This window comes from Tubulanus polymorphus, chromosome 11 (assembly GCF_964204645.1).
Source record: "Tubulanus polymorphus chromosome 11, tnTubPoly1.2, whole genome shotgun sequence".
NCBI classification, from domain to species: domain Eukaryota; kingdom Metazoa; phylum Nemertea; class Palaeonemertea; order Tubulaniformes; family Tubulanidae; genus Tubulanus; species Tubulanus polymorphus.
This window is the reverse complement of record NC_134035.1, coordinates 8,615,745-8,641,586: the sequence shown is the minus strand read 5'-3', so window position 1 is coordinate 8,641,586 and position 25,842 is coordinate 8,615,745. Positions and strand designations below refer to the sequence as shown.

Below are 25,842 nucleotides of genomic sequence, written 5' to 3'. Positions count from 1 at the left end.
ATTCGAACCGACTAACTCTTTTCAAAAGCTTTATGCGAATGTTCATCGTTCTAAACATGCAAATAACGCAGTAGCATCGATTTGATATTTATGAAGTTGTTAATTCATGCAGAAAACCCGAGCAACATAACATATAAAACAATCAATTCATCATGTTTTTGATTTTGGAATTACGAAGTGATAAAGGGCCTCGAGTTGTCGCGTTCCAACTCGACAAGTCGCCATATTTATGTCGACATATCGCGATATATCGCGTCAAGTCGACGTGAATATGTCGACATATCGTGACGTTTTCACGACAAATTTCGCCCTTTCGTACAGAAGCGATAAGGGGCCTCGAGTTGTCGCGTTCCAACCCGACAAGTCGCCATATGTATGTCGACATATCGGGATATATCGCGTCAAGTCGACATGAATATGTCGACATATCGTGACGTTTTCACGACAAATTTCGCTTTTTCGCCCATTTTCCACGGGAAAAGCCGTCATTTGAAGACACGTCTAAATGTAAGATGAGGACGCCAGTGATATGACGACTGAGTTTCAAGCCGTCATGAATATGTCGACTTGTCGCGAGGAAAATGGTCGTGAAAACGAAATATGTCGTCAAAACGTCACGATATGTCGACATATTCATGTCGACTTGACGCGATATATCGCGATATATCGACATAAACAGGACAACTTGTCGAGTTGGAACGCGACATCTCGAGGCCCCTTATCGCTTCCGTACTTTCGCCCATTTTCGACGGGACAAGCCGTCATTTGAAGACACGTCGAAATGTAAGATGAGGACGTCAGTGATATGACGACTGAGTTTCAAGTCGTCATGAATATATCGACTTGTCGCGAGGAAAATGGTCGTGAAAACGAAACATGTCGTCAAAACGTCACGATATGTCGACATATTCATGTCGACTTGACGCGATATATCGTGGTATGTCGACATAAATATGGCGACTTGTCGAGTTGGAACGCGACATCTCGAGGCCCCTTATCGCTTCCGTACTTTACCGCTTCCAAACGAATGAATAGATATATCGTGTTAGACACTCAGTACAAACATTTTCGAAAAATCGATCGTACGGTTTTCTGTAGGTTTTTCAAATTGGAAATAAAAATTCACGGAGAATAAAAAACACTTGAAGTCCTCATCGATAACGGGGTGAATTAATTTGATGTTTGAATAATTAATGGAAACCCATCATCGTCTCATCGCTGATTCCATTTCAATCGAATTCATCGCCGATAAAACGAACGACAAAAAAACGACTCGATATAGAAAAAAAAACAAAATACGGTTTTTCTTTTATACTCGACACATTTGATACGTCATGATATCTATTTCATTTCACTGATTCAAATATAAGCCCCTGTGCTTCAAGGACCCGGATGTGAGCGCTAGAGTTGAAGTAAGTTCATTTTACAATTCGGTCAACTCGTAGTTCATAACTGCGAAACTCAGCGTTCATTAGATTCCAATTGAAAAACAATGTCTAAGAGACGAAGAAAGGGGATGTTAAATGTTAGTAAATTTGGGTACCCATATATGACCCAGGGTTCAATAAGCGTCTATCGCAGGAAGAGTGCATCGCAGATTTTCTAACGGACGAGGCTGAACGCTGAAAGATATACGATATCTTTCTCACGCGGTACCTTTTCGGTTTTCAAAAGTTGGTGGACTGTGGGGGATACCAATCCAATGACCCAATGGCTATTTGTAGGTGCCTGTGTTTGGTACATCTAATGCAAAATTGAGGTAAATCCGTCATGGGATATTATGTGACACTGGCGGAATATCGATTCAAATCAATTACAATGTAATCAATCTGTAATGTTGAATATTCATCTGTCATATTTTTCTGTCACTACGAGATTTAGCGCTATATACAAATAAATTGTATTGTTATTATTATCATTATTATTATTATCATTATCATTACAATGCCGTAACCCTAACCAATTAAAAACTTAACTGCTAAAGTGATGATCGAATCTCGACTCCCTTGATCACGATGACTTATCGGCTGTTATTGGAAATTCCAAAGCCATTTCAGAGAATGGACAAATGAAACCCAGTGCAAATAGATACCCTTGTTTAAATCAAAAGTCAAGAGACGTACAGTGACTGATTCATGCAGTATTTGTAAATGCACTAGAGTATTTATGGCACGGAATTAATGTACAGAAAAAAGAAGTTAGGACAGGTAAGTTACTTTTAGTAAAAGCAGTGCGAAAAGAGAATATGTTTATGATATAATGATACCGATGATAGCAATCTGCACAATAATGTTAATAGGGTCTTCTTCGAAAGCAGCAGAAACCCCGAATGATAATGATGATAATTATCTGCAGAAAAACAATAATAAACAGTGTTTTCCGCGAAAGCGGTAAGTCTCCGGGTAAATGTGGGTCTTGTAGCCACGGGCTTTTTCCGCGTGACTATGCCATATCGGTGGTCAAACACAATAAATGAACCTCTGAGTTCGTGAATCTCCGGTTATCTTTAGTTGTTTGCATATCTCTCGCACTAGTTGGCAAACACACTTACGTGCGTGACCCCTATATATCATGAACACGTCGTTTCCGTTGCATTTTGTGATCTCGGAAAACCCTCTACAAAAACACCGCCGGCAATGGCATCTACGCGCCACGGGGCCGACTAAAACGACCGAATTTCTCAATTACATACTTCGATTTAAACATTAAATTCTGTTAACTCGACTGACGATCACCCAACTATATCTGTACTTCGATTTCCGATTTCAAAATCGAACAGCCTGTTTCGTTACCGAAAGATGTGGCGGGTTGGTAAGGTAAGGGATGCCAAATCAAAACGAATCAAACGAAATCTACCTATCAAATACATAACAGGGTCGATCCCTATTTTAAGGTAAAAAACGACATTGTGAGGTCGCGCGAGCTTCCCAATCGAATGAATATGGTTCACGTGACGGACGGAAGAAGGTAGCCAGTATTTGTCCAAGATAACGCTATTTTAGTAACGGCGTAATACAAAAAAGGAATAACCACACGTACGTAATCGACAAAATACGAGTATCGCATGTATCAAGGGAATTATGTCAGGGGTTATTAGATGCTTGTTATAACGATAGTGTTAATTATTGTATAATTATACAACCGACCCGCTAATATTTGCACTGATGAATTTTCTGCGTTGTGTCGTATCCGGCGGTTGAAAAGGCTCTCGCCGACTGCTGGTTCTCTCTGCTGCGTGCTGGTGTACATAGCGAGCGCTTAGATGTATCTATTTATTAGCGCTGCGAACTAGTTTTTAAATTCGTTGCACGCTCTCTCGTTACCGGTGAAGGAGTCGACCCGCCGCAGGAGATGTTTGCCGCTGCGAGACCCGGTCTGTCGTCGTCATCGCTGGCTTTCGGATTGTTAGCGACCGCGCTCGTGCTAACGCCTGTTCGGATTATCGAAGCTAGGACTGTAACGGGTGAGTGTCCGTCCCTTGTGTCTCTATTTCAAAATATGTACGTGTTGAGACCTGCTTTCAAAACAACATAACATACTCCGATTATTAACGAAAATATGCAAATCGCTTACTAACACTGTTGCCATTCCTATCTGGGATCTGCATTACAACCCACCGAATACTAAACACCGTCCCTAGACCTTCTTAACCTTTTCCCAAACCAAAAACTCTCTTAATTAGAATTACGGTTTCTAGCCGATTAAGGACGTTGGTTTAACGTAGCCTATAGTGGGGAACTGCTGACGTGACGAACACTCAGTCTAACGTTGTCAAAATTGGTTAATTATCAATCAACTTTGTACTGAATTTTTCACGATATATCATCACAGGACCCAACAAATACATATTAAATTACACTTCATACCCAGTCATCTGTATAACTTTCCTTACTACTTGGTTTGATTAAGAATAGTTCATTCGATCTTGACTGAAGTATAGAAGATTTTGATCTGGATACACTATAACTATATACTAGCGCACCACTGGAGCGTCGAATCTGTTTTTTTTCAGCATAGTCAATCTCATGCCGTGTCACCAAACTGCCTGGATCCAGTTCCACAGTTCTGTGTTACGATTTGACTCTGAGTTAACTAATTGAAAATGAACTAACTTAGGGTTAACCCTAACTCACAAGTGGAACCGGATCCAGACTTTTGACAGCTAGTTTCCCATCGATTGACGGTGTTGCATTAAATGAGCTTAACGGATTCGTTTGAATTATAGCTACTGTCGAAACATCGTAGAACACCTGCCACCACACCTTATTTCCCAATACCTCCCAAGTGATTTATCAACGGCTTGTACACGCCCGTTTTACGCTAATAAACGAGAGTGAATTATAGCGAAATCTATTATCGAAAATTATGAAATATAAACGACACAACGTTAAAAGTATACGGACTATATGAAATAGGCTTTTCTATCGTTTTTTTTGCCCCGAAGCCAAAAGCGAAGATGGTTTGAATGAGTGGGGTTACGTGGATGTCAGAAATGGTGTATCGCTATTCTGGAGGCTGTACCGAAGTACTCATTCGGATGGATATAAAAATCGACCTCTAATCATGTGGATTCAGGTAAACTATACTAGTTATATCAATAATGGAAAGTATAGGAACATGAAATGTCATTTGTAAAATGGAAGGATCGTTGTCGCTTTAAGTTCGGCACTCCAGGTCAAATAGACTAATAGTAAGCCTATGCATAGAATCGGAAATTTGAAGTGAACTTTGAATTCGTGCAAATCGAATGACCTATGTTTAGAATGCGCATGTGAGATCCAAAGTTTTGGAGCATAATTATTAAAGCCGGACCAAATTCCATAGATATTGGTTTACAGCCAGAATCAGTTTATTTCGAAATGTTCTTACTCAAGCGTCAAATCTTGATTCAGTAATTATCGTCAAAACAACACATTTATGAAAGAAAAAAACCTTCTGAGGAAACTGAAATTCCTAGGTCCTTTCCAGAGCATAATTCAATTTGATTTTCTTCGCTCATTTCTTATAGGGCGGTCCGGGTCAAGCGGCCACCGCTGTGGGGGACCGAATGGAAATCGGACCACTGGACGTCGATGGAAACGCCAGACCGACAACTTGGGTATGCACCATGTTTCGACATGTATTTCGATAACGAAATATTTTGCTTTCCGAAAAAAATGCGAGGCAAATCAATACCTCATGAAAAAAAAACGGTTATTTAGGAGTAGAAAAAAGTTCACGTCGGTTTTCGTTAGAATCACTGTCAATCATACAGTTCAACAATTATCATTATAGGCATACTACTAATAGCGCTAAAAGTATGTTAATCACTAAATCCGAGTTCACAATTCAGCGCTGTATGTCTTTCGTGTCACAATATTTCAAAGGCCACCCGTCATAATTCATCGTAAATTGTTCGATCGCTCGAATCGCTATATAGCCAGATTCGGTGCCGAAATGCGGGTTGATTTTGAGTCGGATTCGCGTTGGACGTACAGCCGTAATGTGAAACAACGCCTAGTTAACAAGCTGAAAGCACGCCAACAAACTTAGACAAAGAAATATCTAAAATCTCTAACTCGAAATTCGGAAATCTCAAACTTCTAATCGACATACAAATTATCCGTCATTAAGTCAGTAATTGTTCGATTTGTATATTAGTTCATTAAGTTAGTAGATCTAGTCGATTATAAGAATGCTTGCATTATCGATTTCCAGTAGGATTGACTGTATTCATTTGCAAGAAATTCGTTTTTTTAACTTCTTCGCGCGTAGGTGAAACAAGCGAACGTATTGTTTGTCGACAGTCCGGCTGGGGTGGGTTTCAGCTACGTTACGGGCAACGTCCCGCCGCCGTCAACCGATGCCGTCGCAACGAACGATCTACACAAGTTTCTCATTTACCTGTTTAACAATGGAGAATTACGGGAATTTCAGGTAGGATTAATTTCGGATTTGTAATTTCGAAATGAAGTCCTGACCGAATGGGCCACCTTCGGTTATCTGAGTTAGTCGACTATAGTTGAACTAAACGAAACTGAATGTCCGTTAGTCGGAACTATATTCCGAAAATAGTTCGAAAATCAAGCGCATTCGGTTATTAGTTCCGACCACTAGTCGACTAGATACGAAAACCGAATTTGGCCCAAGCTGCCGTACTGGATGGTGTTACTAAAAATGAAATCAGTTACTTTTCAATCAAAACCTTCGTATATAGATATTATTTCACCTCCTAATAATTCAAGAACTAAGCATATCATATCACACAAGATAACAAGATTGATCTTATAAGGTGGTAATTATACGGTAGAAACCTCTGTCAGTGTTCATTACATTATTGAGAAAATTATTTTGACATCTCAATCGATTTCACGAAATCCAGTGTTATAGTATAGTATTGCGAGCTAGCAACGGACAGAAAATTTAAAATTTTTCCCCGGTGCTAATTGGCGTCTGCCACCCGCATCTTATACAACCCCGGTGAGAATACTAGATGTATACTTTATGTAACGGATCAAATATTTAACCCACAAAATCGTATTCATTATTAGAATACATGTTCGTAGTTGACATGTTACTGAAATTTAGGCGAAATCCAACAATATTGAAGACTTGGAATTCATGAATTGAAAAGTTGATAATTGCGGGCACGATGTCGCGGCTGTTTCTTAGCCCAACGCACACGGCAAAAAATTTGTTTCGCCGAAACAGAAAACACGTTTTTTGCTCGTGAAAAACGTTTTTCAGTTCGGTGTTTTGTGTTTTGGCTCCAACGCACACGGCACCGAAAAAAACTTTTTTACGAGGAAAAAACGTTTTTTCAGTGCCGTGTGCGTTGGGCTTAACTAACAGCAATTGCCGAATGAATAAACACTGAGCCCTGTTGCGCACGAAAGTTTAGCTCTTTTATTTCCATCGTTGATTCAATTTATCTTGAATCGATTCTAGAATTAAACCATTTTGTATAGAACTCGGCCCTCAGTCTTAAAGTTAATCAAAGTTCATTACTCGTAATTATGCTAATTAGTTAAATAACATCGATCAATTATTCATATATTTACTATCACTATTCTGAATATTTTCAGGATACTGCGTTGTATATATTCGGCGAATCTTACGGTGGGAAATTCGCTCCGCAACTCGCCAAGGTTCGTATAAGAATAACAATAATAATAATAATAATAATAAAAATAATAATAATAATAATTTATTTAGCCGAAAATCCATATAAAATATGCTCATTGGCTTTACATCATATGTAAAAAGCGTAAATTAAACAGAGAAAACTAAAACTGGTTTAATTAAAAGCTTTGATGTACAAATGGGTTTTGAGATTAGATCTTAAAATATCGATTGAAGAACTAGATTTAATTGGACTAGGTAAGACTACGCGAAGGCTCTATGCCTGGCTGAGACTAGCAGTAACACGGGGAATGACTAGCAGGGATTGATTGTTAGATCTTAATACTCCAAAAGCGGATGATTTATATATATTGCACAAGTTACTGTAGATATTGTGGCGCAAGGCCGTTAAGGGATTTAAATGTTAAGACTAGGATTTTAAACTGGATACGGGATTTGATACACGACTCAATCGTGCGTCGTCGCAATCGGTATCGTTTTAATACGGATTCGCTTTTCAGAAACTCCTATCAGAAGGCCGCGTGCGATGCAATTTGAAACGAGTCGTTTTGATGTCGCCGTGGACGTCACCTATAGACAATCTAGTCAATTACGGCAAAAAGCTTCACCAATGCGTAAGTATATGATAATGTATACGAAACGAACATAAAACGCAATATACCCCGAAATAGATAGAACGTTTACGAAGGTAATTAAAGGTCTGGTTACTTATTGTCTGGTAAATGTAATCGATCGCGCTTAGATTCTGAAAATCTAAATCAAATGTCACTGAAATAGTTTATCTGCAGACGCGATGCACGTGGAATGAATTAATGTTAATTTCATCGACCGCATCTCAATTCGTATACTCGCACCAGGTGAATTAGGCCTTGTTACTCTTTGATATACCCGGAAATTCCATCGCCCGTGTTTTGGGATTCGTTAATTGCCGATAAATCTTCAAGGTACACCTGTGCGTCGGCGGTTGTAACACGGTTGTAACAAGGTTGTACTTTGCTGTAAAGTGTGTTTATCCCGGCTGAAAAGTTAAATATAGTCCTTAATCAGCGACGTTTCGAAGCGCAACATCAACATGTTGTTGCTACACATTATAGACACGATATTGTTCTCCCCGCTTCGGGAACGTATTATTCCGAATTTCGTATATACATACAGCTCACAGCCAGCTTTGATTTAGTCTGAGACATCGTCTGAGAAATTGGGGGAGGTGGGGCACTTTTAGGAGGTGGGGCACTTCCTGCTTTTAGAAATGAATTCTGATATCATTCCTATATATTAAGTCAGGATATGAGAGGTCAAAATACGTCCGTTGTATGGACAAACTATTTATCGATGAAAAGGCAAAATCAACAGCCATCACTGGGTATGTTATCACCCCTTGGCAACTGGTCATTTTTCACAATGCTGTTACCGAAGTTACAGCGTTGCTAAAATGACGATGATTTCATCATAATTTTTTTCTGGAAATTTATTTCCTTTACAACTCGAAACCGGATTCACATAATGTTGCGCTGCCAACGGCTAGAGACTTACCCGAATGTTTGTCTTTCGACAATACTCGCTTGAAAAGGGGGATGCCGTGACCTGCGCAATCCTAAATCCATTCCGGTTGCCAAAAGCTTGATAGCAATGTTCATATATTCTGAGGTTAGACAAATCAAGCCTTCGCGTCTCCGAATTTAGATTATTGAACTACCATGCCACCGGACAGCCGTATAGAATTTAGAACATGGTGACATTGTTTCTGTATTTTTCTTTTCTGCAGGGTACGATCGACGACCGGACTCGAGTCGACGTCGACGGCAATACGTCGATGATTCAAGCCTACGCGAACGCCGGCCGCTACGATCTGGCCTGGCATGATTTTACTACTAAGCTGAACATCAAAAATGTGAAAACCCTCTACAACTGCGTGTCCGGGAGTAAAGGTGATATATCCGATGAGATCCGCATAGAAATAGTAGTAATAATTCATTGTTGTTTAAGAATGCTTCTTTAAGCGTCCACAGGGAATGTGATCTATTATCTTAAAGCCAGGGAGACTTGGAAGTAACGCAGAAACGCGGAATCAAACATTTCTGACCTCGGAAACGCGTTTCCCGAAACCACAACTTTCTCGTTTCGCGTAAACGCACTTGATACATGGAAATGTTCGGAATGTTTCTGTATCCTGTCTTCACGTTTCTATGCGTCGTGGTTCTTTTGGGAAAAGTATTCTTCGAGCAACTTAGGCGTTGTCTATCAGGCAATGTACTATCAAATTGCTACTAGGTCGAATGAGGCAACGCGAACACGTGTATTCAGAACGTCAAATGCATTAGAATTATTGGCTCAGATCAGATTAACCGCTTACACAGTTCTATGGTCAGATTTCGATCCATCAAACCAATCACTTACTTGATTACTTGAAACCAATATAACCCGATGAAATACTTAGAAACGGATACCAAAGTGTCAAATTTCGCATCTACCAAGGAGTTTTTTACTTAAATCAAGACATTAAGCTATTAGATAGAAAAATGTCTTCTTCGTTGCAGATATCGATTCGGCCATTTACGAGAAATTGACAGAAGAGTTCAACTCCGAAGACTTTCGACGCAAACTAGAAATCATTCCCGACCACGTGAAATTCATCAGTACGGGAATATTATTCTTGCAAATAAAGATTAATTTCGTGACGATGAAATTACAATTCTGAACTTGAAAAATATATATACCTTGCCTTATATATATATATATATATATATATATATAACGACATCCTTTTTGATACCAGTGCTTTCTGATCGACCTCAGAATTTTTTCTACAAAAAATGAAACAATAAAAAAACATACTTTGTTATACCTCGTAAAGGGGCGGCCACATACATATGCGTCTCTTATAAAAAGCAACTTTTTCTCGATCCCATCGATAACGGCATTATAGCGTCGTTACGTTGTAATTAGCATATTCGTTCCAATACTTATTGTTTCAATATTTGATATTCATGGAAATTATTCCACAGGTGCCAAAAAGCAGACATTTATCTCGTTCAAACAAGATGGCCTGAGACCAGCCGTTAAAGAAGGTATATTTCCATATATAGACCACGTACCATTTTACCCAATGAGGCACTTATTTCTTAGATATACCCATTTTCTCTCGTTTCAAATGATGCCTACCGTATATACATAATACGCATGTAATTCATTTTTTCAGTCCAGTATTTATTGAAAAAAGGTGTGAACGTAACGGTTATGGTCGGGCAGTTGGACATCATCGTTAACACTATCGGTAAGTAAAGAACGTAATAAATCCCACAGAAGTCCAGAACAAGGCGAAAAAATGTATGATTTATCGGACATGTTCAGTCTATATTCCAATAATAGTGGTATAAAGTATAATCAAAAATACATAAAGGGGATCGATAATTCATTAATAGTATTATACGGCTAATCGTATTCATATCGAATGGCTTTGGACACAAAATGTTCGTATTTCAAATTCAATAAGAAAAAAGGGAAAGTTTTGAAAGACTTATTGCTACACCGACATGCTCTACAGGTTTTCTCAGTTTGGGTAGCAGGAATTTTCTACTAAAATTCATTGGAAGTCGCATCGCGCTAACCGTGACTGTAGCCGATGTTTTGATTGCGCTCTGCAAACCAGTAAAATAAAAAATGCAAATGGTTTTTAACGGGTGGTTTATTTATTTCTTTAACAACCGCCTGTGAACCCAGTATCTGCGGTATACAAACTTTCAACTGAGCCGAAGTATCAAGTATCAATTCCAGTTCAATGAGCGGCTTCATCATCCTCCCCGGCATGGATTCGAACCTGATGGCATCGAGATTGCCACGGTACGAAACCCTGCCGCACTAGACCGATTGCGCCGCTACACGCGCAGCTTAGATGATGTCATTATCAGCCAATCAGATATCCCGTTTTATTTTAGCCCGGGTTTTCCCATTTATAGTTCTTCCGTGAAATTTACCTCAGCGATCATACAACGAGCAATCTGATGGGTGCCGCAAGTTTTCGTGTGGTCTAGTGCGGCAGGGGCTCGTGCCGTGTCTGAGTGTAGCGATGCCATCAGGTTCGAATCCTTGCCGAGGGAGGATGCGGTTTCATAGATAGGCAACTGACCATAACTGCGTGAGTGAAAATAGCAATCAGAAGAAAGACGCTGTTTAAAAAGTCGATTCCAGTGAGTCGAAACGTTGATACAATTTTCATATAGTTTTTCTTCCGATTGTGACCACCTCTCACTAAAACGTGTAGATTGGGCGAATATATCTTTGGCGAATCATTCGCCGTATAATTCACCTGCGGCGGTCGTATTCCGGAAGTCGAGATTGATACATTTTTTTTCCGGCGAATTCGTTGCGAAGACTGATTCGTCGATCAAACGATCACATGATTCATGATGTATTTATTTCGCCGGATTTGAGCGATAGAGGTGACACACACCGAGCGAATTTAGCAAACGCCCGATTGAAATGCGGTTATACATGGATAGTTTGGCTACTAGAAAATTCGCAACGCGCCCCTCGGCACACCATGCGAAGTCGAGCAGATGCGCAACATCACAGTGTAAGATGAAAATCCGAGGGATATCCCACCTTGGAGTACAACATCCCACGATAGTCGTCGAATAAACACTATAATTCGTGTACACTGTAGATTAATGAAGAAATCCCACACTTCGAATTAAATTACAGAATAGAATTTATTATTTTGAAACCAACAACGTTTCGGTTGTTGACTGACAGCCGTCATCAGGTGGAATGTTAGTCAATAGCCGAAACGTTGTGGTTTCAAAATAATAAATCCTATCGTATGATTTAATTCGAAGTGTGGGATTTCTTCATTTATCCCACGATAACTGGAAAAGTTCTTCTAGTGTTTTTTTGATTATGGGATACTTTATATATCGTCAAAACAGGGGCAAAGTGTTTCGCCAATGGTTATGATAGAAAGGCACCCGTTTTCATAGATTTCGCATCGATATTTCAGGTACGGAGAGATGGGTTTATAACATGGAGTGGGCCGGTCAACTGGGTTTTAGAGAGGCCGAACGTAAATCGCTGTACAGACGGGACGACGAATGGAACCCGGTCGCCTATCAAAAACGATATCAGAATTTCGATTTCTTTTGGATCGTTGGATCGGGGCACATGGTACGTACCGGGTATTCTCTATCATTTTCTATCATGATTTATGCGCGTTTCGTCGCACAAGATGTACGTCTAAGCAGTTTGCGACTCAGCTGGTTTGATTACATCCCTTTCATTAGTTTACATCCTCCCTCGGTCGGGTTTTGAACCTGATCACATTGAGACTGCCACAGCCCGAAACCCTACCTGACTAGACTGAGTCCACAGGTACATACGCAGCTTAGATGATGTCATTATAAGCCAATCAGAAATAACGTTTTCTTTAAGCCCGGATTGTCGCAAGATATATATTGAGCAGAATTTGCTTCAGCGATTATACAACAGATAATCTGATTGGCGCCGCAAGTTTCGTGCGGCAAACCCACAGCGTATGTACGTATCTGCACACTCAGTCCAGTGTGGCAATAAGCTATTCAATGGACGATGTTCAACGGTCGTTTCTTTTCGCCATTGACGCAGTCTTTCGCATTCGCGTATTATTTCTCTAGTCACAAGGTGATTTCCCGATAATCTTCGCGGAGCGCTCTACTCTTAAACCATTCGAAATTGATTTGCCAAAAAAATGTACAGCAAAATTTTCTATTCGTTTTCAGATACCGAGGGACGTACCCGAAACTGCTTACTCGCTGATGAAACATATGCTGAGCGCGAACGCCGGTTACAGCAAGGAGTCACCTGCCGTGTTAATAGCAATCCTGTTGTTAGTTAATGTAATAAAACTATCTATCGATTAGTTGAACGTCCAACTTGCGTTTAGTTGACGGGAGTTTTTTTGCCAGTAAACATCAGGACCCAGTTCCACAGTTGTGAGTTAAGAATTGAAAATGAACTAATTTTAACTCAGTTAACTCTAACTCACAACTGTCAAACTGGATCCTGAGATTTCCGTCTTTTTGACTAATTAGGCATTGAATGTGCTGGCTTAAACCTAGCGACTTTTTTTTCATATCGAATAGATTAAGTTTAATTTATACATGAATATTGTCTTACAGTCGTCGTTTTCTTCAAACTGACCAACAGGTGCTAACGCATCTCGGCGTTATTGAAGATAATCTCAGGTCCATAATCGACATCTGAACCATTTTCTGAGAGATTAAAAAAAACCTTTAGGGCTTGGGGATCTAGTGGTGCAATCATTTTTCAGTTGAAAATTAATTCTAACACAATCACCACTGTTCAGTCACGATTGATAAAACACTATATCCATGTTGAAGCGATGTAGAGAGAATCCCACAATAATTACGAAAAACAGTCCGAAAATGTTACTTTGAGCTAGTAGTTTATTCAACGTTTCGTCTATATCCTAATAGTCATCTTCAGGAATAATGTTCCTGAAGATTTCCTCATTATTCCTGAAGATGACTATTAGGATAGTCGAAACGTTGCATAAACTACTAGCTCAAAGTAACATTTTCGGACTGTTTTTCGTAATCATTGTGGGATTCTCTCGACACCACAGTTCAATGTTTGGGCATTAAAACGACTGTAAGATATCCGTTTGGCATGTTTACGCAGTTTGAGCGGCCAGGTTCGACTAGTTTGCCAGCTTGTGGAAAATTAGGTCAGTAGGTCAGTCATGCGTTACAAATGAATGAATTGAACACTATTTTACTGTTCAATTAACTCGAACTCACTATGAAAACCATGAGCCAGGCATAAAAAAGACCTTAACTATTGGATAGTAACAAATCGAAGACCTCCAGCTACGAGTTGATGAAGCTCGCTGGAAAATCGTTGTTAGTTTCTTGGGTCACGAATAACCCGTGGCCGGGGCCAGAAAAATGAACTCATATACGCAATGGCTACCTACCTTGTTACAACCCAATCAGATAGCAGGGATAGGGTTGTAGGCTAGTATGGGAGATGAAAAACTTGGTAATTATGCGATTGATACAATCGGTAAGCTGTGCAGACTTTCCCGGTACCGCGTTGGAAAGAAAACATCTCGGGCCTTCGCACGCTCGGCGTTGTCACTCTGACAACGGTGGGAGTGTTGCATTTCGGCTATCAAGGTGACGCCGGTGCTTTCCAATTTTCGGTTATATTAACCTCATTTTTGAGCATCGTTAAAATCGCAATAACTTATGAACTATGGTGTGCAGCCTTAAAATTAGATGTTACATAAAGCCGATTGTCCACGGGCATTGTTCATTCTTATCGATGATTTTTCCTACCCTCCCTTCCCCGTCTATTCGGCCGGATCGTACCCAGAAATCGAAGCAACGAACGGTTTTTTAAAAGAAAAAAAAAACTTTATTCAACATCAAGACCATTATTATCACACTTTCGAATAAAACGTACGTACCCGACGAATTTATTTATGTCTCAATTACTCGACAAACAAATCATCAAGATAATAGATTTAAGTAGTTTACGTGAAAAATGCCACTTTCGACGTGGAACGGGGTTCTTACGAGTTGTCCAATTCGATTTTCCATACCCAGATTACAAATTTTCCATAACCTAAATTACCAAAAAATGGCCGACCAGAACACGCAATGTATAAGGCCCATTCAAAGTAAATAAGTGCCAATAAAGATTGTCCTCCGATGCGTAATGGCTGCGAACAATGTGTTATCTGAAATGTGACAACTAAGCGTTGTTATCAAAATTACAATAGGCTTAAAGCCTTAAATCCCAAATCGAGGGACAATTTTTATTTTGAGACCATTTTCCATACTGTTTCCAAAGCCATAGAGAAAAAGTTAAAAAATTCCCAAAGCTTTTCAAGGGCCTGAAAAAAATTCCCATTTTCAAAAATTTCAAAAAAACCCGTAAGAACCCCGGTGAAAAGAGCCTGCCACAGCAGGTTCGACTCGACAGATTAAGGGACAGCATTGGCCTTAAAACGCCGAACATCACAGAAACCTGAATGTACACAGCCAATCGACCAGACTCTTGTTACCGGACACGTGGTTTTACATCGAGGAGGTTCAGTTGCATATAATTCCAACGCGCGCAAAACGGTTATTAATATATCAACCGCTAACGTTCGATCGTCACCGATAAATCCAAGATGGTTTAATTTGTGAACAGGCGTGATGGGTGATTAAACGACGAGAAAAAATCGTGACGTTTCGAGAGCAGCTTCATCCACATCCGCGCACCGGCTATGTATACAGCGTGATGATAATTGGATTTTTATATACAAGTCTACCGCGTTTTGAAACGAATTAGGCCTAACCGTTTTGAATAGACGCTTGCATATATTTCAGGGAAATGCAAAATTCAACGTTGAGAATCTTATGGTCAAATTACGTTAAATCATTGTCCAATCGCCAAAATACATACTCGATGAACGTGATTTTGAGTAGACTGTGTTTTTGTCGGTATGCACAGCGACGGTAAACCTCATTACAAGGCCTTTATATTCTAGATAGAAGTAACTACTTCGGAAGTAGCATTGTCCCCTCGTAGCGGGACGTTCAAAGTGACGGAGTACGTCCCGGCCGTGGCTGCCGACTCCCCACGACCTTTGAAAATACGTTCTCGCCAGCTAGGTCTTTTCCTGTTGGCGACCGGAATCTGTCGACGGTTCGGGCTGGCGTTTAGCTCGCTGTTCGTATTGTAACCGTTCAGGTCACGCGGATGCCCGCGCAGCAGCGACTGCTTGCGCGACTGATGGGGCGCGCTGGACGCGTTCTCGTCCGAACAGGAATAATATTCCGAGTAGAACCCGCTGCGGCCGTTGTAGAATCTGCGATTGCGATTCTGACAGAACACCTCGGACAGGCCGCGTTTCAGTTTGATGTTGAAACAGCCGTACAGAATCGGGTTTAAAGCACTTTGTAACAAGGCAACGGTTTCCGCGAAAGCCATGACGGCCCTGGGCGGTTTGATCGTATATTCGCTGTATATCCGTACGAGATGCGTGATAAAATACGGCGTCCAACAAGCTATGAACAGTATGATAATACATAAGGTCATTTTTATAGTCCTCAGGCGAACGCGCGGAATCGCCTTTTGATCGGAAACGCATTTTCTCATCGTGTACGCCGTCGAACGGGTCGACGTCGATGTGGACGACGTACAACTTTTCGGCAGCCCGAAATCCCTGCCCTGTTGCCAGACGACGCGCACTATATTTATATAACAGAATGATATGATGATGCTTGGTATAACGAGAATGTACGACGCCAAGAAGGTGAAGTATACTTTCCTTTGCCAGAAGGCCGTGTATCCTTTACTGGCGCACTGGTACGTAACTACTCCGTTGTTAGTTTTTTGAATTTGCACGAATATGAATAACTGGGGCAACGCGAAAATCAACGCGGCTACCCACGACAGGGCGATCATCCACTGGCGCACGCGGGCGCTGCTGCAACGCAAAGAAAGCGGCTTACACAGCGCCAGATAGCGGTCGAAACTCATCGTCGTCAAAAGGAATGTCGTACTGGCTAGGGTCACTATTTGGCCGTAGAGGATGATTTTGCAGGCGGCCGCGCCCAGCACCCAGTGGTCGAAAGCGGCGAACAGGATTTCCGTGGTCATGGTCACGACGCACACGCACAGATCCCCGATGGCTAGGTTTATGATGAAGATGTTGACGCGGCTGTTCATGCGACGCGTTTTGCTACACGTTAAAATCACCAGAATGAAACTGTTTCCCAGAATCGTCATCACGACGATGATCGACAACGTGACGATTCTCTGAATGACCTCGGCGCTCCATTGTCCGCTTCCCGACGCATCGGACGCCGTCGTCGCGTTGATGGCGAAGCTGGCATTGTTTCGGTAACAACCCGACGGACGGGCGGTGATATTCGAAGCGTCCGCGCGCGTCCAATTCAAACACGCTTCCGATGAAAGGTTAACGCCGTCTAGTGGTGGAAAGCTGCCGTCGGAGATTTGGGTCATAATGACTTGCTCCAGTGCGAGACGAGCATTTCGTTTGCGCGCTCAAATTATCCGACCGCGTTCGTGCATCTGAATTGACAAAATGAAAAGAGATCATGAAAACAGAATCGACAAAAATACTTACACGTAATACGATGAATCCATAAGTTCAAAGTTGATTTAATCAAAAACGAAGGCGATGATGACCTGAATATCAAAGCCAATTAAGGCCGAGCTGGAATATTGATTTCTAACTGGTAATCAAAACGCTATCAAAACTCGAATACTTTCTGTTACTGATCCTGTTTCAACCTACACGCGTGAACTATATATACGATATAAAAATCCGTTGTTTGACGGAGACAACGCCAGCTTTCATAGTCAATCTGACGTCATTTTAGCGTATTACTTATGGAATGAATTCAGTTTTGTTTTGAATATACGCAGCTGTGACTATGTCGTCTGAACCAGATGTCACCGTACTGCTTCGTCGTAAATTACCCGCTCCGTTGGTTGGACGTCGAATTTGCCGGGGGAATAGACCAACACGTCCTTTGATCAACGTTATATCGCTGGTCAACACGTGTCTGCTATGGACGCGAACGTCTCTTTTAAGATAACAATGATCAATAACAATATCAATTTATTCAGCCTAAAATCCATACAAAATATGCTCAATTTAAAATTTTCGATAAACATGGATTTTGAGATGGGATTTAAAAAAAAATCGATTGAAGGACTAGATTTAATAGGAATAGGTAACATATCCCATAGTACTGGGGCTGAGTACGCGTAGGCTCTATGTCCGGCTTAGACTAGATGAACGCGAGGGACGACTAGCAGAGGGATTGATTGTTAGATGTTTCTTATCTTATCATGTTTGTATATAGACTGCTATAAATTGTATCTCTCTCTCTTTCATCTCCTGATATACTATACATGTACTCTTCTTTTTGACACTCGATTCATGTTCTCCTATTTATTGTAAAAAGCAAATAATGTACGTATTACGGTGCAATAAAGATTAAATTGAAATGAATTGGATTATCAAAAAAACCCGCGGGCTCAGTTGTACATGACTTCCAAAAGCATTCGTTAATCACGACGTTAACTTGGAATAACCAGTCTCGTTCATTGTACCAACATCATGTGTCGTGTTCTCAAACAGTGTATCCTCAAATCTTCCTACGTTCAGTTTTTCTTTTCAGTTTTTTTTATGCCAGTTTTGCCATTACGCACTTAAATCTTTCTGCGCGCGAGTGGCACGCGAAAGAAGGCGAGTGTGTTTGGCTGTACGAGGGTGGCCTGGACATTTTAAAAACATTTATGGCCTTCCTCATACGTCCCTCCATCTTGAATTCATGTTATTTGAAATAACTGTAAAATAACCACATTCAAACGCGGAGAACAGATACGAACCCATTATATACGGATTCGTCAGGTGTCACACACGATCAAGCTGAGTTCATCTAGAAACGCATTATATACCCGATATCTAATGTTCGATTTTTAAAACTTTAAATCTGAGTGAGTTTTTATCTTATCCATTATTTTGAGTAGTCATAGCAAAACTCGGGACTAACCCCCCCCCCCATTGTTTTAAACCACGCTGATGAACGTAAAACCCGGAAAAAATGAATTTCATTTAGTTATGAATAGGCTTCAACCAGTTTAGTATTCGGCGAACGTTTTGAATAATTCAAAGAATTCCACACGAATCAGAATTGATAATATCGACATTCAATTTTCGGTCATCGATTCTGGCATCGGCTGTTAGCCGTTACCCGGGTACAATCATCCGAACCGTAAGCAACGAGTGTGTAATTATAGTTTCTTATATGCTCCTCGGATGACAGAATGACGTCTGCGTGTTTCACTACCGCGCAATTGAAAAGGTCTCTTCTTATCGACGTCGAACAGAACGGACGGATAGCAATCATCCCCGATGACAAGGCGCAGCAGCCGTATAACGGCGTTGTTTCTTACTAGTTTCTGCGCTTCGCATCCGCCACTCGGTACAGCGATAAACAGTCATCGTCGTTGTACATGTGACATGTACGGCTTAATAAGCGTCGATGAAACACTCTATAAACAAGAAAACTAACTTGAAAATCTATTGACACCTTGAAATGTAACACATATAATATTCTTAGTCGGAGGCAGATAAACCCAAAAAGGGCAGTGACATAGTGCAAAAAACATATTTATATATCTATCAAATCATGTATAAAACTGGGTGTTATATTATGTTATAATTTCAATGTAAATAAAGATTATTATTATTATAAAGGGCGCTTTTCCAAAGTTCCTCGGGGCAACTACGCCCCCACCCCTTCACCAAGAATCTTAGTGTCTGATGTACCACAGTTGGATACACTAGGATCGTTAGAGCGACGGAGATCACTGGTGTAGACAACCACTGCCAGTGCTGGGTGAACCCACCCCGGCCCCACTTATTGCAGCCCTGTTAATATACATGCCATAAGATGCCGTATTGTGTCGACAATAAATGATATAATATGAATTATATAATGTTTAGGATCGATAAATGTATATTTTTTATTTGGATACATCGATAATTCGAAACGTCAATACTGATGTCGACTGTATAACGACATTATTGTAACGGTTTTTAACTCATGCAGTTTTATCCAATCCAGCCCAACATGGACGACGTTCAAGGGTTAAGATGTCTCACTGTTCAATGTTGTTACAAGTCGTGTTCGTAGTGTAAATAGGTTTCCATCGCATCTTGAATGAACACAGGAAACAAGACGCGAATAGCAATTAATTCATTTCCTATTCGATACCACACCAGACAATCCCTAGTTGTTTAAATGTTATACACGTCACGGTACGTAATGGTTTTATGGGAAACCACACCGCCGACAGATGGCGTGACAATCACTGAGTTGTTGTTTTGTAAATATTTGTATATAAATGTTTAATAGTTTTCCTCCATATACCATGGAAATGGTTGGAGTGTAAATAAAATCGTAATCGTAATCGTAATCGTAAAGTTCGATTTAAAAAGTTAGAAAGTACACAACTTTCGATCCAAGTCCAAGGATCTTAATCGATATACTACGCATGCTTATTATCCCAAACATGGGGAGCTGGTATCTACCCTCACAGGCGGTGGGTCCTGATTCAAATGGCTTCCCTGACGCCTCACTTAAACAGTTTGGTTCCCTGGGACACGTCCTGTAAATCTATGCGATTTGCAGTCGTGTTACATCGATAAAGTTTCATCGACCTGGCGAATTGTCTGTAAAATTGCGTAATTTGTAACGTTCAAAATCTGCCCTATTGAACGCATTAAAAAGACGAATTCGCTTCATATCCACTGCACGTAAATAACTCATCTAACATTCATCTAGACACAAGTAATAGATTACGCTCTGCCCGTAATGTCTTAGGAGATCAATAACATTTTTGTTTTGACTGTTGTGGATCCCTTTTTGTTTTTGTAGCAGCTGCGATTTTCAATCTATGAACAACGACAAAACTTTCGACGGTTCCAAATCCATGGGTGCGGCAAAATCATAACACGGAGTACTAACCGGACTATGCTTGATCGATCAAAACACGGGCACGGAACTGGGCCAAGTAAGGCGGGCTGGTACGTTTATAGTAAAGTCACCCGGCGATGATCAAACCACGTCGTTCACACCGAAGATGTATAGTCTAGCCGCTGATACGACCGAGCTTACCATTTCGTGACGAGGGCTACAAAATAAGTGATAGCTATTTGACGAGGAAATTTACTGCAATCGGACAACATCATCGGCTACTAAGTAACACCTTCAGCTCAAGAGCGGCGTAAATAAAGATATAAAACAAAACTAAAAATCCGTCGCACGTACGTAATCTTATCGATCCGTTACGACGACTTACTACGTTTGCAATAGGTTTTCGGGTCGTAAAAAGCATCTCGCGATACGAGAAATCGCTTTTTGGCGTCGTGTCGCCGACGACACGATATTCGCGGTCGTTACAATTGGCAAATAAGTCGCACACTGGTGATCCGACATATCGTATAAACAAGCCGATGGAAATCACGCTGTTTAACACATCAGGTAGCACGATAGCGCGTATTTCGATTTCCGAATTCAGCGCCCTAGAAAATGACGTCGATACGATACACTCTCGGTTTTACAGACCGCAATTTCAACGAGGAACCCGTACCACTAATTAATAGCGCGCTAGATTGCGTTAGTTTTCGTATCTGATCGAAATTAAGTTCGTTTCAATGCAAACGTGGGCCGCAGTATACAAGTAGGATGCTACTACCTATCTGAGGCTTCGCTACGATAGCCGATGCTTAGTTCTAAAATCCGAACCCAAGTGTTAATGCTTCATCCCAGTCCTTAGCGGTGGTATCGGCAGTGCGTACGATGCTCGCAATTAACGGTTTTTTCAGATTTTCGTACGAAATCTTCGCATATTTTCCGCTGATGCTAAGGTTCTAATAGTGAAGTTAACGCCATTAAGATTGAAACTCATCGATATAGAAACGAACGCTTAATAATATACGCAAATAGTTCATCTGAAATCGATACATTGCATATACCTTCAGGTGGTTCCTGTCATTGTTCATTAATCACTTTGAAACTAATACAGATAAAGATGTTTCTGCAACAAGAACTGTGCGTGAGCTTTTTTTCTACATTAATAATGGACGATCCTATGGTTGTCAGTAATCGGGCTGTGATTATAACCCACGGAAGTCAAAACAATTCAAAACGATTTTAATTCATCAATAATTGAAATTAGAATACACGACGTTTCAAACTTTCAACTAGAGATCATCGTCAGGGGCCAGTTGCACAGTCGTGACTTAAGTCCAAAAGTGGTCTTAAATCTGAAGACTCGTCTTATGTTAGATTAGCTATAGAACTAAGTTGGTCTTTGACTGGTCTTAAGTCTAAGCCATGACTATGCAACCGGCCTCAGGTGTATTGAACCAAACCAAATCCAATTCTTAAGTTTATAATCTTTTTTTTTTCAATCTAAACAACACGTGACGATGATCTCGAGTTCTAAACCTCGTGCATTTTGTTTCTAATTATTGATAAGTTGAATTCATTTTTATTCTCTTTGATTTCGTACATTTTTCTCGTGACGGAAATTGCTTGAAAATGTCACCAATTATGAATGTCATGTACACACTACGTTAGAAGAATCCCATCTTCGTAAAGGGAATCGAAATCACCTAAGCTAATGCCGTTCCCCGAACCGCTTGACCTTGCGACTCGTTGGAATCGTTAATAGCCGACCAGAATCCAGTCGGACCAATCACAGTGCTTGTAACAAACGATATTTAGTCTTCTGTTCGATTTCCAGTGAAATGGACCAATCAGCAAACGTTTTAGCGAACAAGGAAGTATTTCGCAAGTTGATATAATGACGTCATGCGCTAAAGTGCCATCGATGAAATTACGCGTCGCGAAGCCAGGAGGCTGGTGGAAGCGAGTTCGGGGAGCGATACCGGACCCCTGGCAAGCGAGGATGTGTGAACCCTGTATGATCGGGAACCAATATGACGAATGGTGATTGAATACATTATGAAATGTCCTCGCGAATACAATGAAACCCTCTTTTTTCAAACAGAAATATTCAATATTCTCCAACAGTAAGGTAGTTCGCCCTATCGATCTACCATGACCGATGACCGTTAAAAAAAATTACCGTAATTCGCTCATTCTGTCGCAAACGTTATCATAACTTTATAAACGGCTAATTTCCTGATATCCTCGGTCACTGTCATGGCGTTCCTGTGTGCTGACGGTGGTCGAACGTTATTATCTCCAGGAACCATTATTCAACCGTCTCCATTTCCTCTCGAACGTCATTAGAAAATGACTTATTTTCGAATATGACGAAACCCGAGAAATGAAAGGGAAATAGCGTACAAACAATACTATACCGCAGCTCAGGACGATAACAGATTGGGTACGAATTGCGGAGAACCCATTTCCAGACGATAAAGTGTTTTCTCCTTTTTCTAATAGAAAGCTTTTCTTTTAGATTTTTGAATCAATCGTCTCCATTTTCTTTACGAGAAAGAATATGAGATTGATTGAATTAATTCTAAGACGAACATCCACATAGATTACTGATTAGTAAACCGTATGATTTTTTTTGCTCATTCTTGAAAATGACTCTAGAAATATCGATGGGTGGATTTAGGAAATCTCGGATGAAAAGTCTGCATGAAAATAGTGGGGTATTCCCTCGGCATTACATATTTTCGAGGAAATAGACGAAAAAAGATGCAAGTTCCGAAGGATCGAGCGTCAAACTTTAAATTTCCACGATCTCTGTCTGGATAAAAGGGTCCACCTCGATGGGAAACAGGGTCTGAACCCTAGAGATCATCCCTGATTCCGCCCCTGCAAAATGAAGATGCTAGTAACTTTCGGGATAACATTTTTGGCGATACTAAGATTGCGACTTACACTACGAAGACGTATGAATAGAACAAGAAATGGTAGCCACATCCACTCTTACATTCTTGAATTCTTGCCCTGTGGCTATAGTGTTTACTCAGTTCTTGACGCGACAAAACGGCCAAACTCTAGCATTAGATAGACATACATAATAAATGCGCATAATGTTTATACAGATATTAGAATCTGCAACGCGAAATCTCGACCGCCACATACTGGAAAAGCCCTCGCCGGATAAATTGCTGCCGAACCTTTGATATAACAACTCGCGGTTAATCAGATTCCATCTATACTTGAGGACAATTCGATCGAGAGATGTCACGTCGGCGTTGAAAGCAACATTTAATTAGTGCGCGAGTTTCGCGTGTTTTATCTAGTAGCTCGATATTGTGTATATATACATCGAGAGAAGGCTCTTCGTTTGATGTTGATATATATTAATACATAAGATGTAGAAAGTACCCACTTAGGCTATCGCGACGTTGTACTTGACGGGTGAATATACAGTAGCGCTGTCACACACTGAAGTATTTTGTTAGGCAATTCTATGTGTAGTATCTTCTTAAAAGGGATTGAGTGGGTTCTTTTATGGAAGTACTACCGCGTCAAAAGCGATAGATAACAGACCGTATAAAGCCGACCGCCGAACAAACCTTAGTTAAGGGGCCTGGTTTAGTTTTGTGAGCGAACCAGACCTAAAAACCTCCAAAATCTTCATTTTCTTTCATAAGCAAGACGGTATCCAAACAGTTTTTCCTTCTGTGTATGACTAGTTAAATTGTCTTTGGGAAACAATACGAATAAATTATTTTTACTTATTCATTTGTGAAATACTTGCATCGATATATGAAAAAGAAATCCCACGATACTTATTTCTATCCAATTGAAATGAAACCACGTTCTTTCATTTTGATAAATTCTTTCATCGCTGGCACTGGATGCTTCATAATCATACAGTGCACTTAAAATGATTCGCTTTATTAAATTTTGCGTATGGATTAATGAAAATAAATATGCTATTACTACACTTGTATACAACTATCGGGTACAAATTCTATTGCGGAATTTGTTCATTTTGACACAGTGTTGGGATTAGAGCGTTTTTATTTGACAACTATGATTTGCATACAGTGTATAACATCATATTACGGATATTTGAATGATTATGTTGAGAAGATGCCGTTTGGTGGAAAAGTTGCCTTCGGGGGTGAGAACTGCATTTTGACGGTGGTTGTGCTGTTTTAATCCGTAGCGTTTAGACGTTGAGTCGCTTGTTACAGCATAACCATTGATGCAATACTTTTTCTATATGTTGTGATATTGATGGTTTCCACCCTGAGAAAAAAAGAGTCTGAAGGATTTAGTTTGATTTATATACGATGGACGTTTCGACTACGAATATCCCAATAGTCATCATCTTCATCCGTTCCCGTAACTGAAAGAAGATATTTCGTGTCCATATTTCTTTTCCAAGCGAGGGATTTTCTATATAAAAGCATCTATCATCATTAACCACGGCCCCGAATTCGTCTCCAAGACAGAAGTGATCGAAAACATTAGAACCACCACATAGAAAACTGCCGAGCCATACAAAAAATGATGGCCTTTGCGCGTTGGCAATCGTTCTTCAAAAGTCGGTGTTATTTAGAGGCTATTTACGACAGCGATTACATAGGAATCGCCTACCGCGAACACCATCCATTAGGATCTACGTTCATGCTTTATACGGATTTACCACGTCAAGCTTGGCGTGACGAGCCTTTTTTTGTTGTTGTCGAGATGGTGGATGTTGACGACTGTGTCATACGGAAAATGACCTGGGACTGTAGATCCTCCAAAGGCAGAAAAATAACTCCAACACAGCTAGATACAAACGAAAAACTGAACCCCACTTTATTGCAGGAAAAGGTTTATATACACAATAATATACATGGTTGATCACCCGTGAAACTGTGATCGGTGAAATATAACACGTTACATAATACACGCTAGTACTGCGTGACAGACTGGACCTCGCGCCTTTTTTACAGTCAATCTACTTCTACGTCGCGTTTAAAAAACACAACCAGCCGATACCTCGGCACTTATGGCGCTCCTCGCAATCCCACTTCAGATTTTCAGATTCGAAACAATCAATCTATACGAATCAACGCGTCGTTTGGTATTCGAGGACGAATATACACGATTTGCTTCGTCGCTTTTGTAATCGATGAGCTTCACGAAGTGAACGCGATCTTATGATAGCGTATAGCAGCATCGAAACTACGGCTAATTC

The 25,842-nt window shown here is 40.5% G+C and overlaps 2 protein-coding genes across 3 annotated transcripts; one reads left to right on the top strand and one right to left on the bottom strand.

Moving 5' to 3' along the window:
• The first annotated feature begins 3,164 nt into the window (after positions 1–3,164).
• LOC141912705 (retinoid-inducible serine carboxypeptidase-like) lies at positions 3,165–13,025 on the top strand. 2 transcript variants are annotated; one of them, XM_074804049.1, is made up of 12 exons: positions 3,165–3,463; positions 4,445–4,575; positions 5,009–5,098; positions 5,755–5,916; positions 7,065–7,127; positions 7,623–7,736; positions 8,888–9,050; positions 9,660–9,758; positions 10,128–10,190; positions 10,322–10,396; positions 12,119–12,282; positions 12,873–13,025. In XM_074804049.1, exons 1-12 carry the CDS (start codon positions 3,352–3,354, stop codon positions 13,011–13,013), a joined length of 1,377 nt encoding a protein of 458 aa, XP_074660150.1. In that variant the 5' UTR covers positions 3,165–3,351; the 3' UTR covers positions 13,014–13,025. The 2 variants fall into 2 exon arrangements, with proteins under 2 accessions (XP_074660150.1, XP_074660151.1); XM_074804050.1 differs by having other exon boundaries at positions 3,331–3,463; positions 4,416–4,575.
• Positions 13,026–15,651: 2,626 nt separating this feature from the next.
• LOC141913014 (gonadotropin-releasing hormone receptor-like) lies at positions 15,652–17,371 on the bottom strand. Its single transcript, XM_074804452.1, has 2 exons — positions 17,323–17,371; positions 15,652–17,205 (listed from the first exon to the last, which is right to left on the bottom strand). Exon 2 carries the CDS (start codon positions 17,134–17,136, stop codon positions 15,652–15,654), a length of 1,485 nt encoding a protein of 494 aa, XP_074660553.1. The 5' UTR covers positions 17,137–17,205; positions 17,323–17,371.
• Between the last annotated feature and the right edge of the window lie 8,471 nt (positions 17,372–25,842).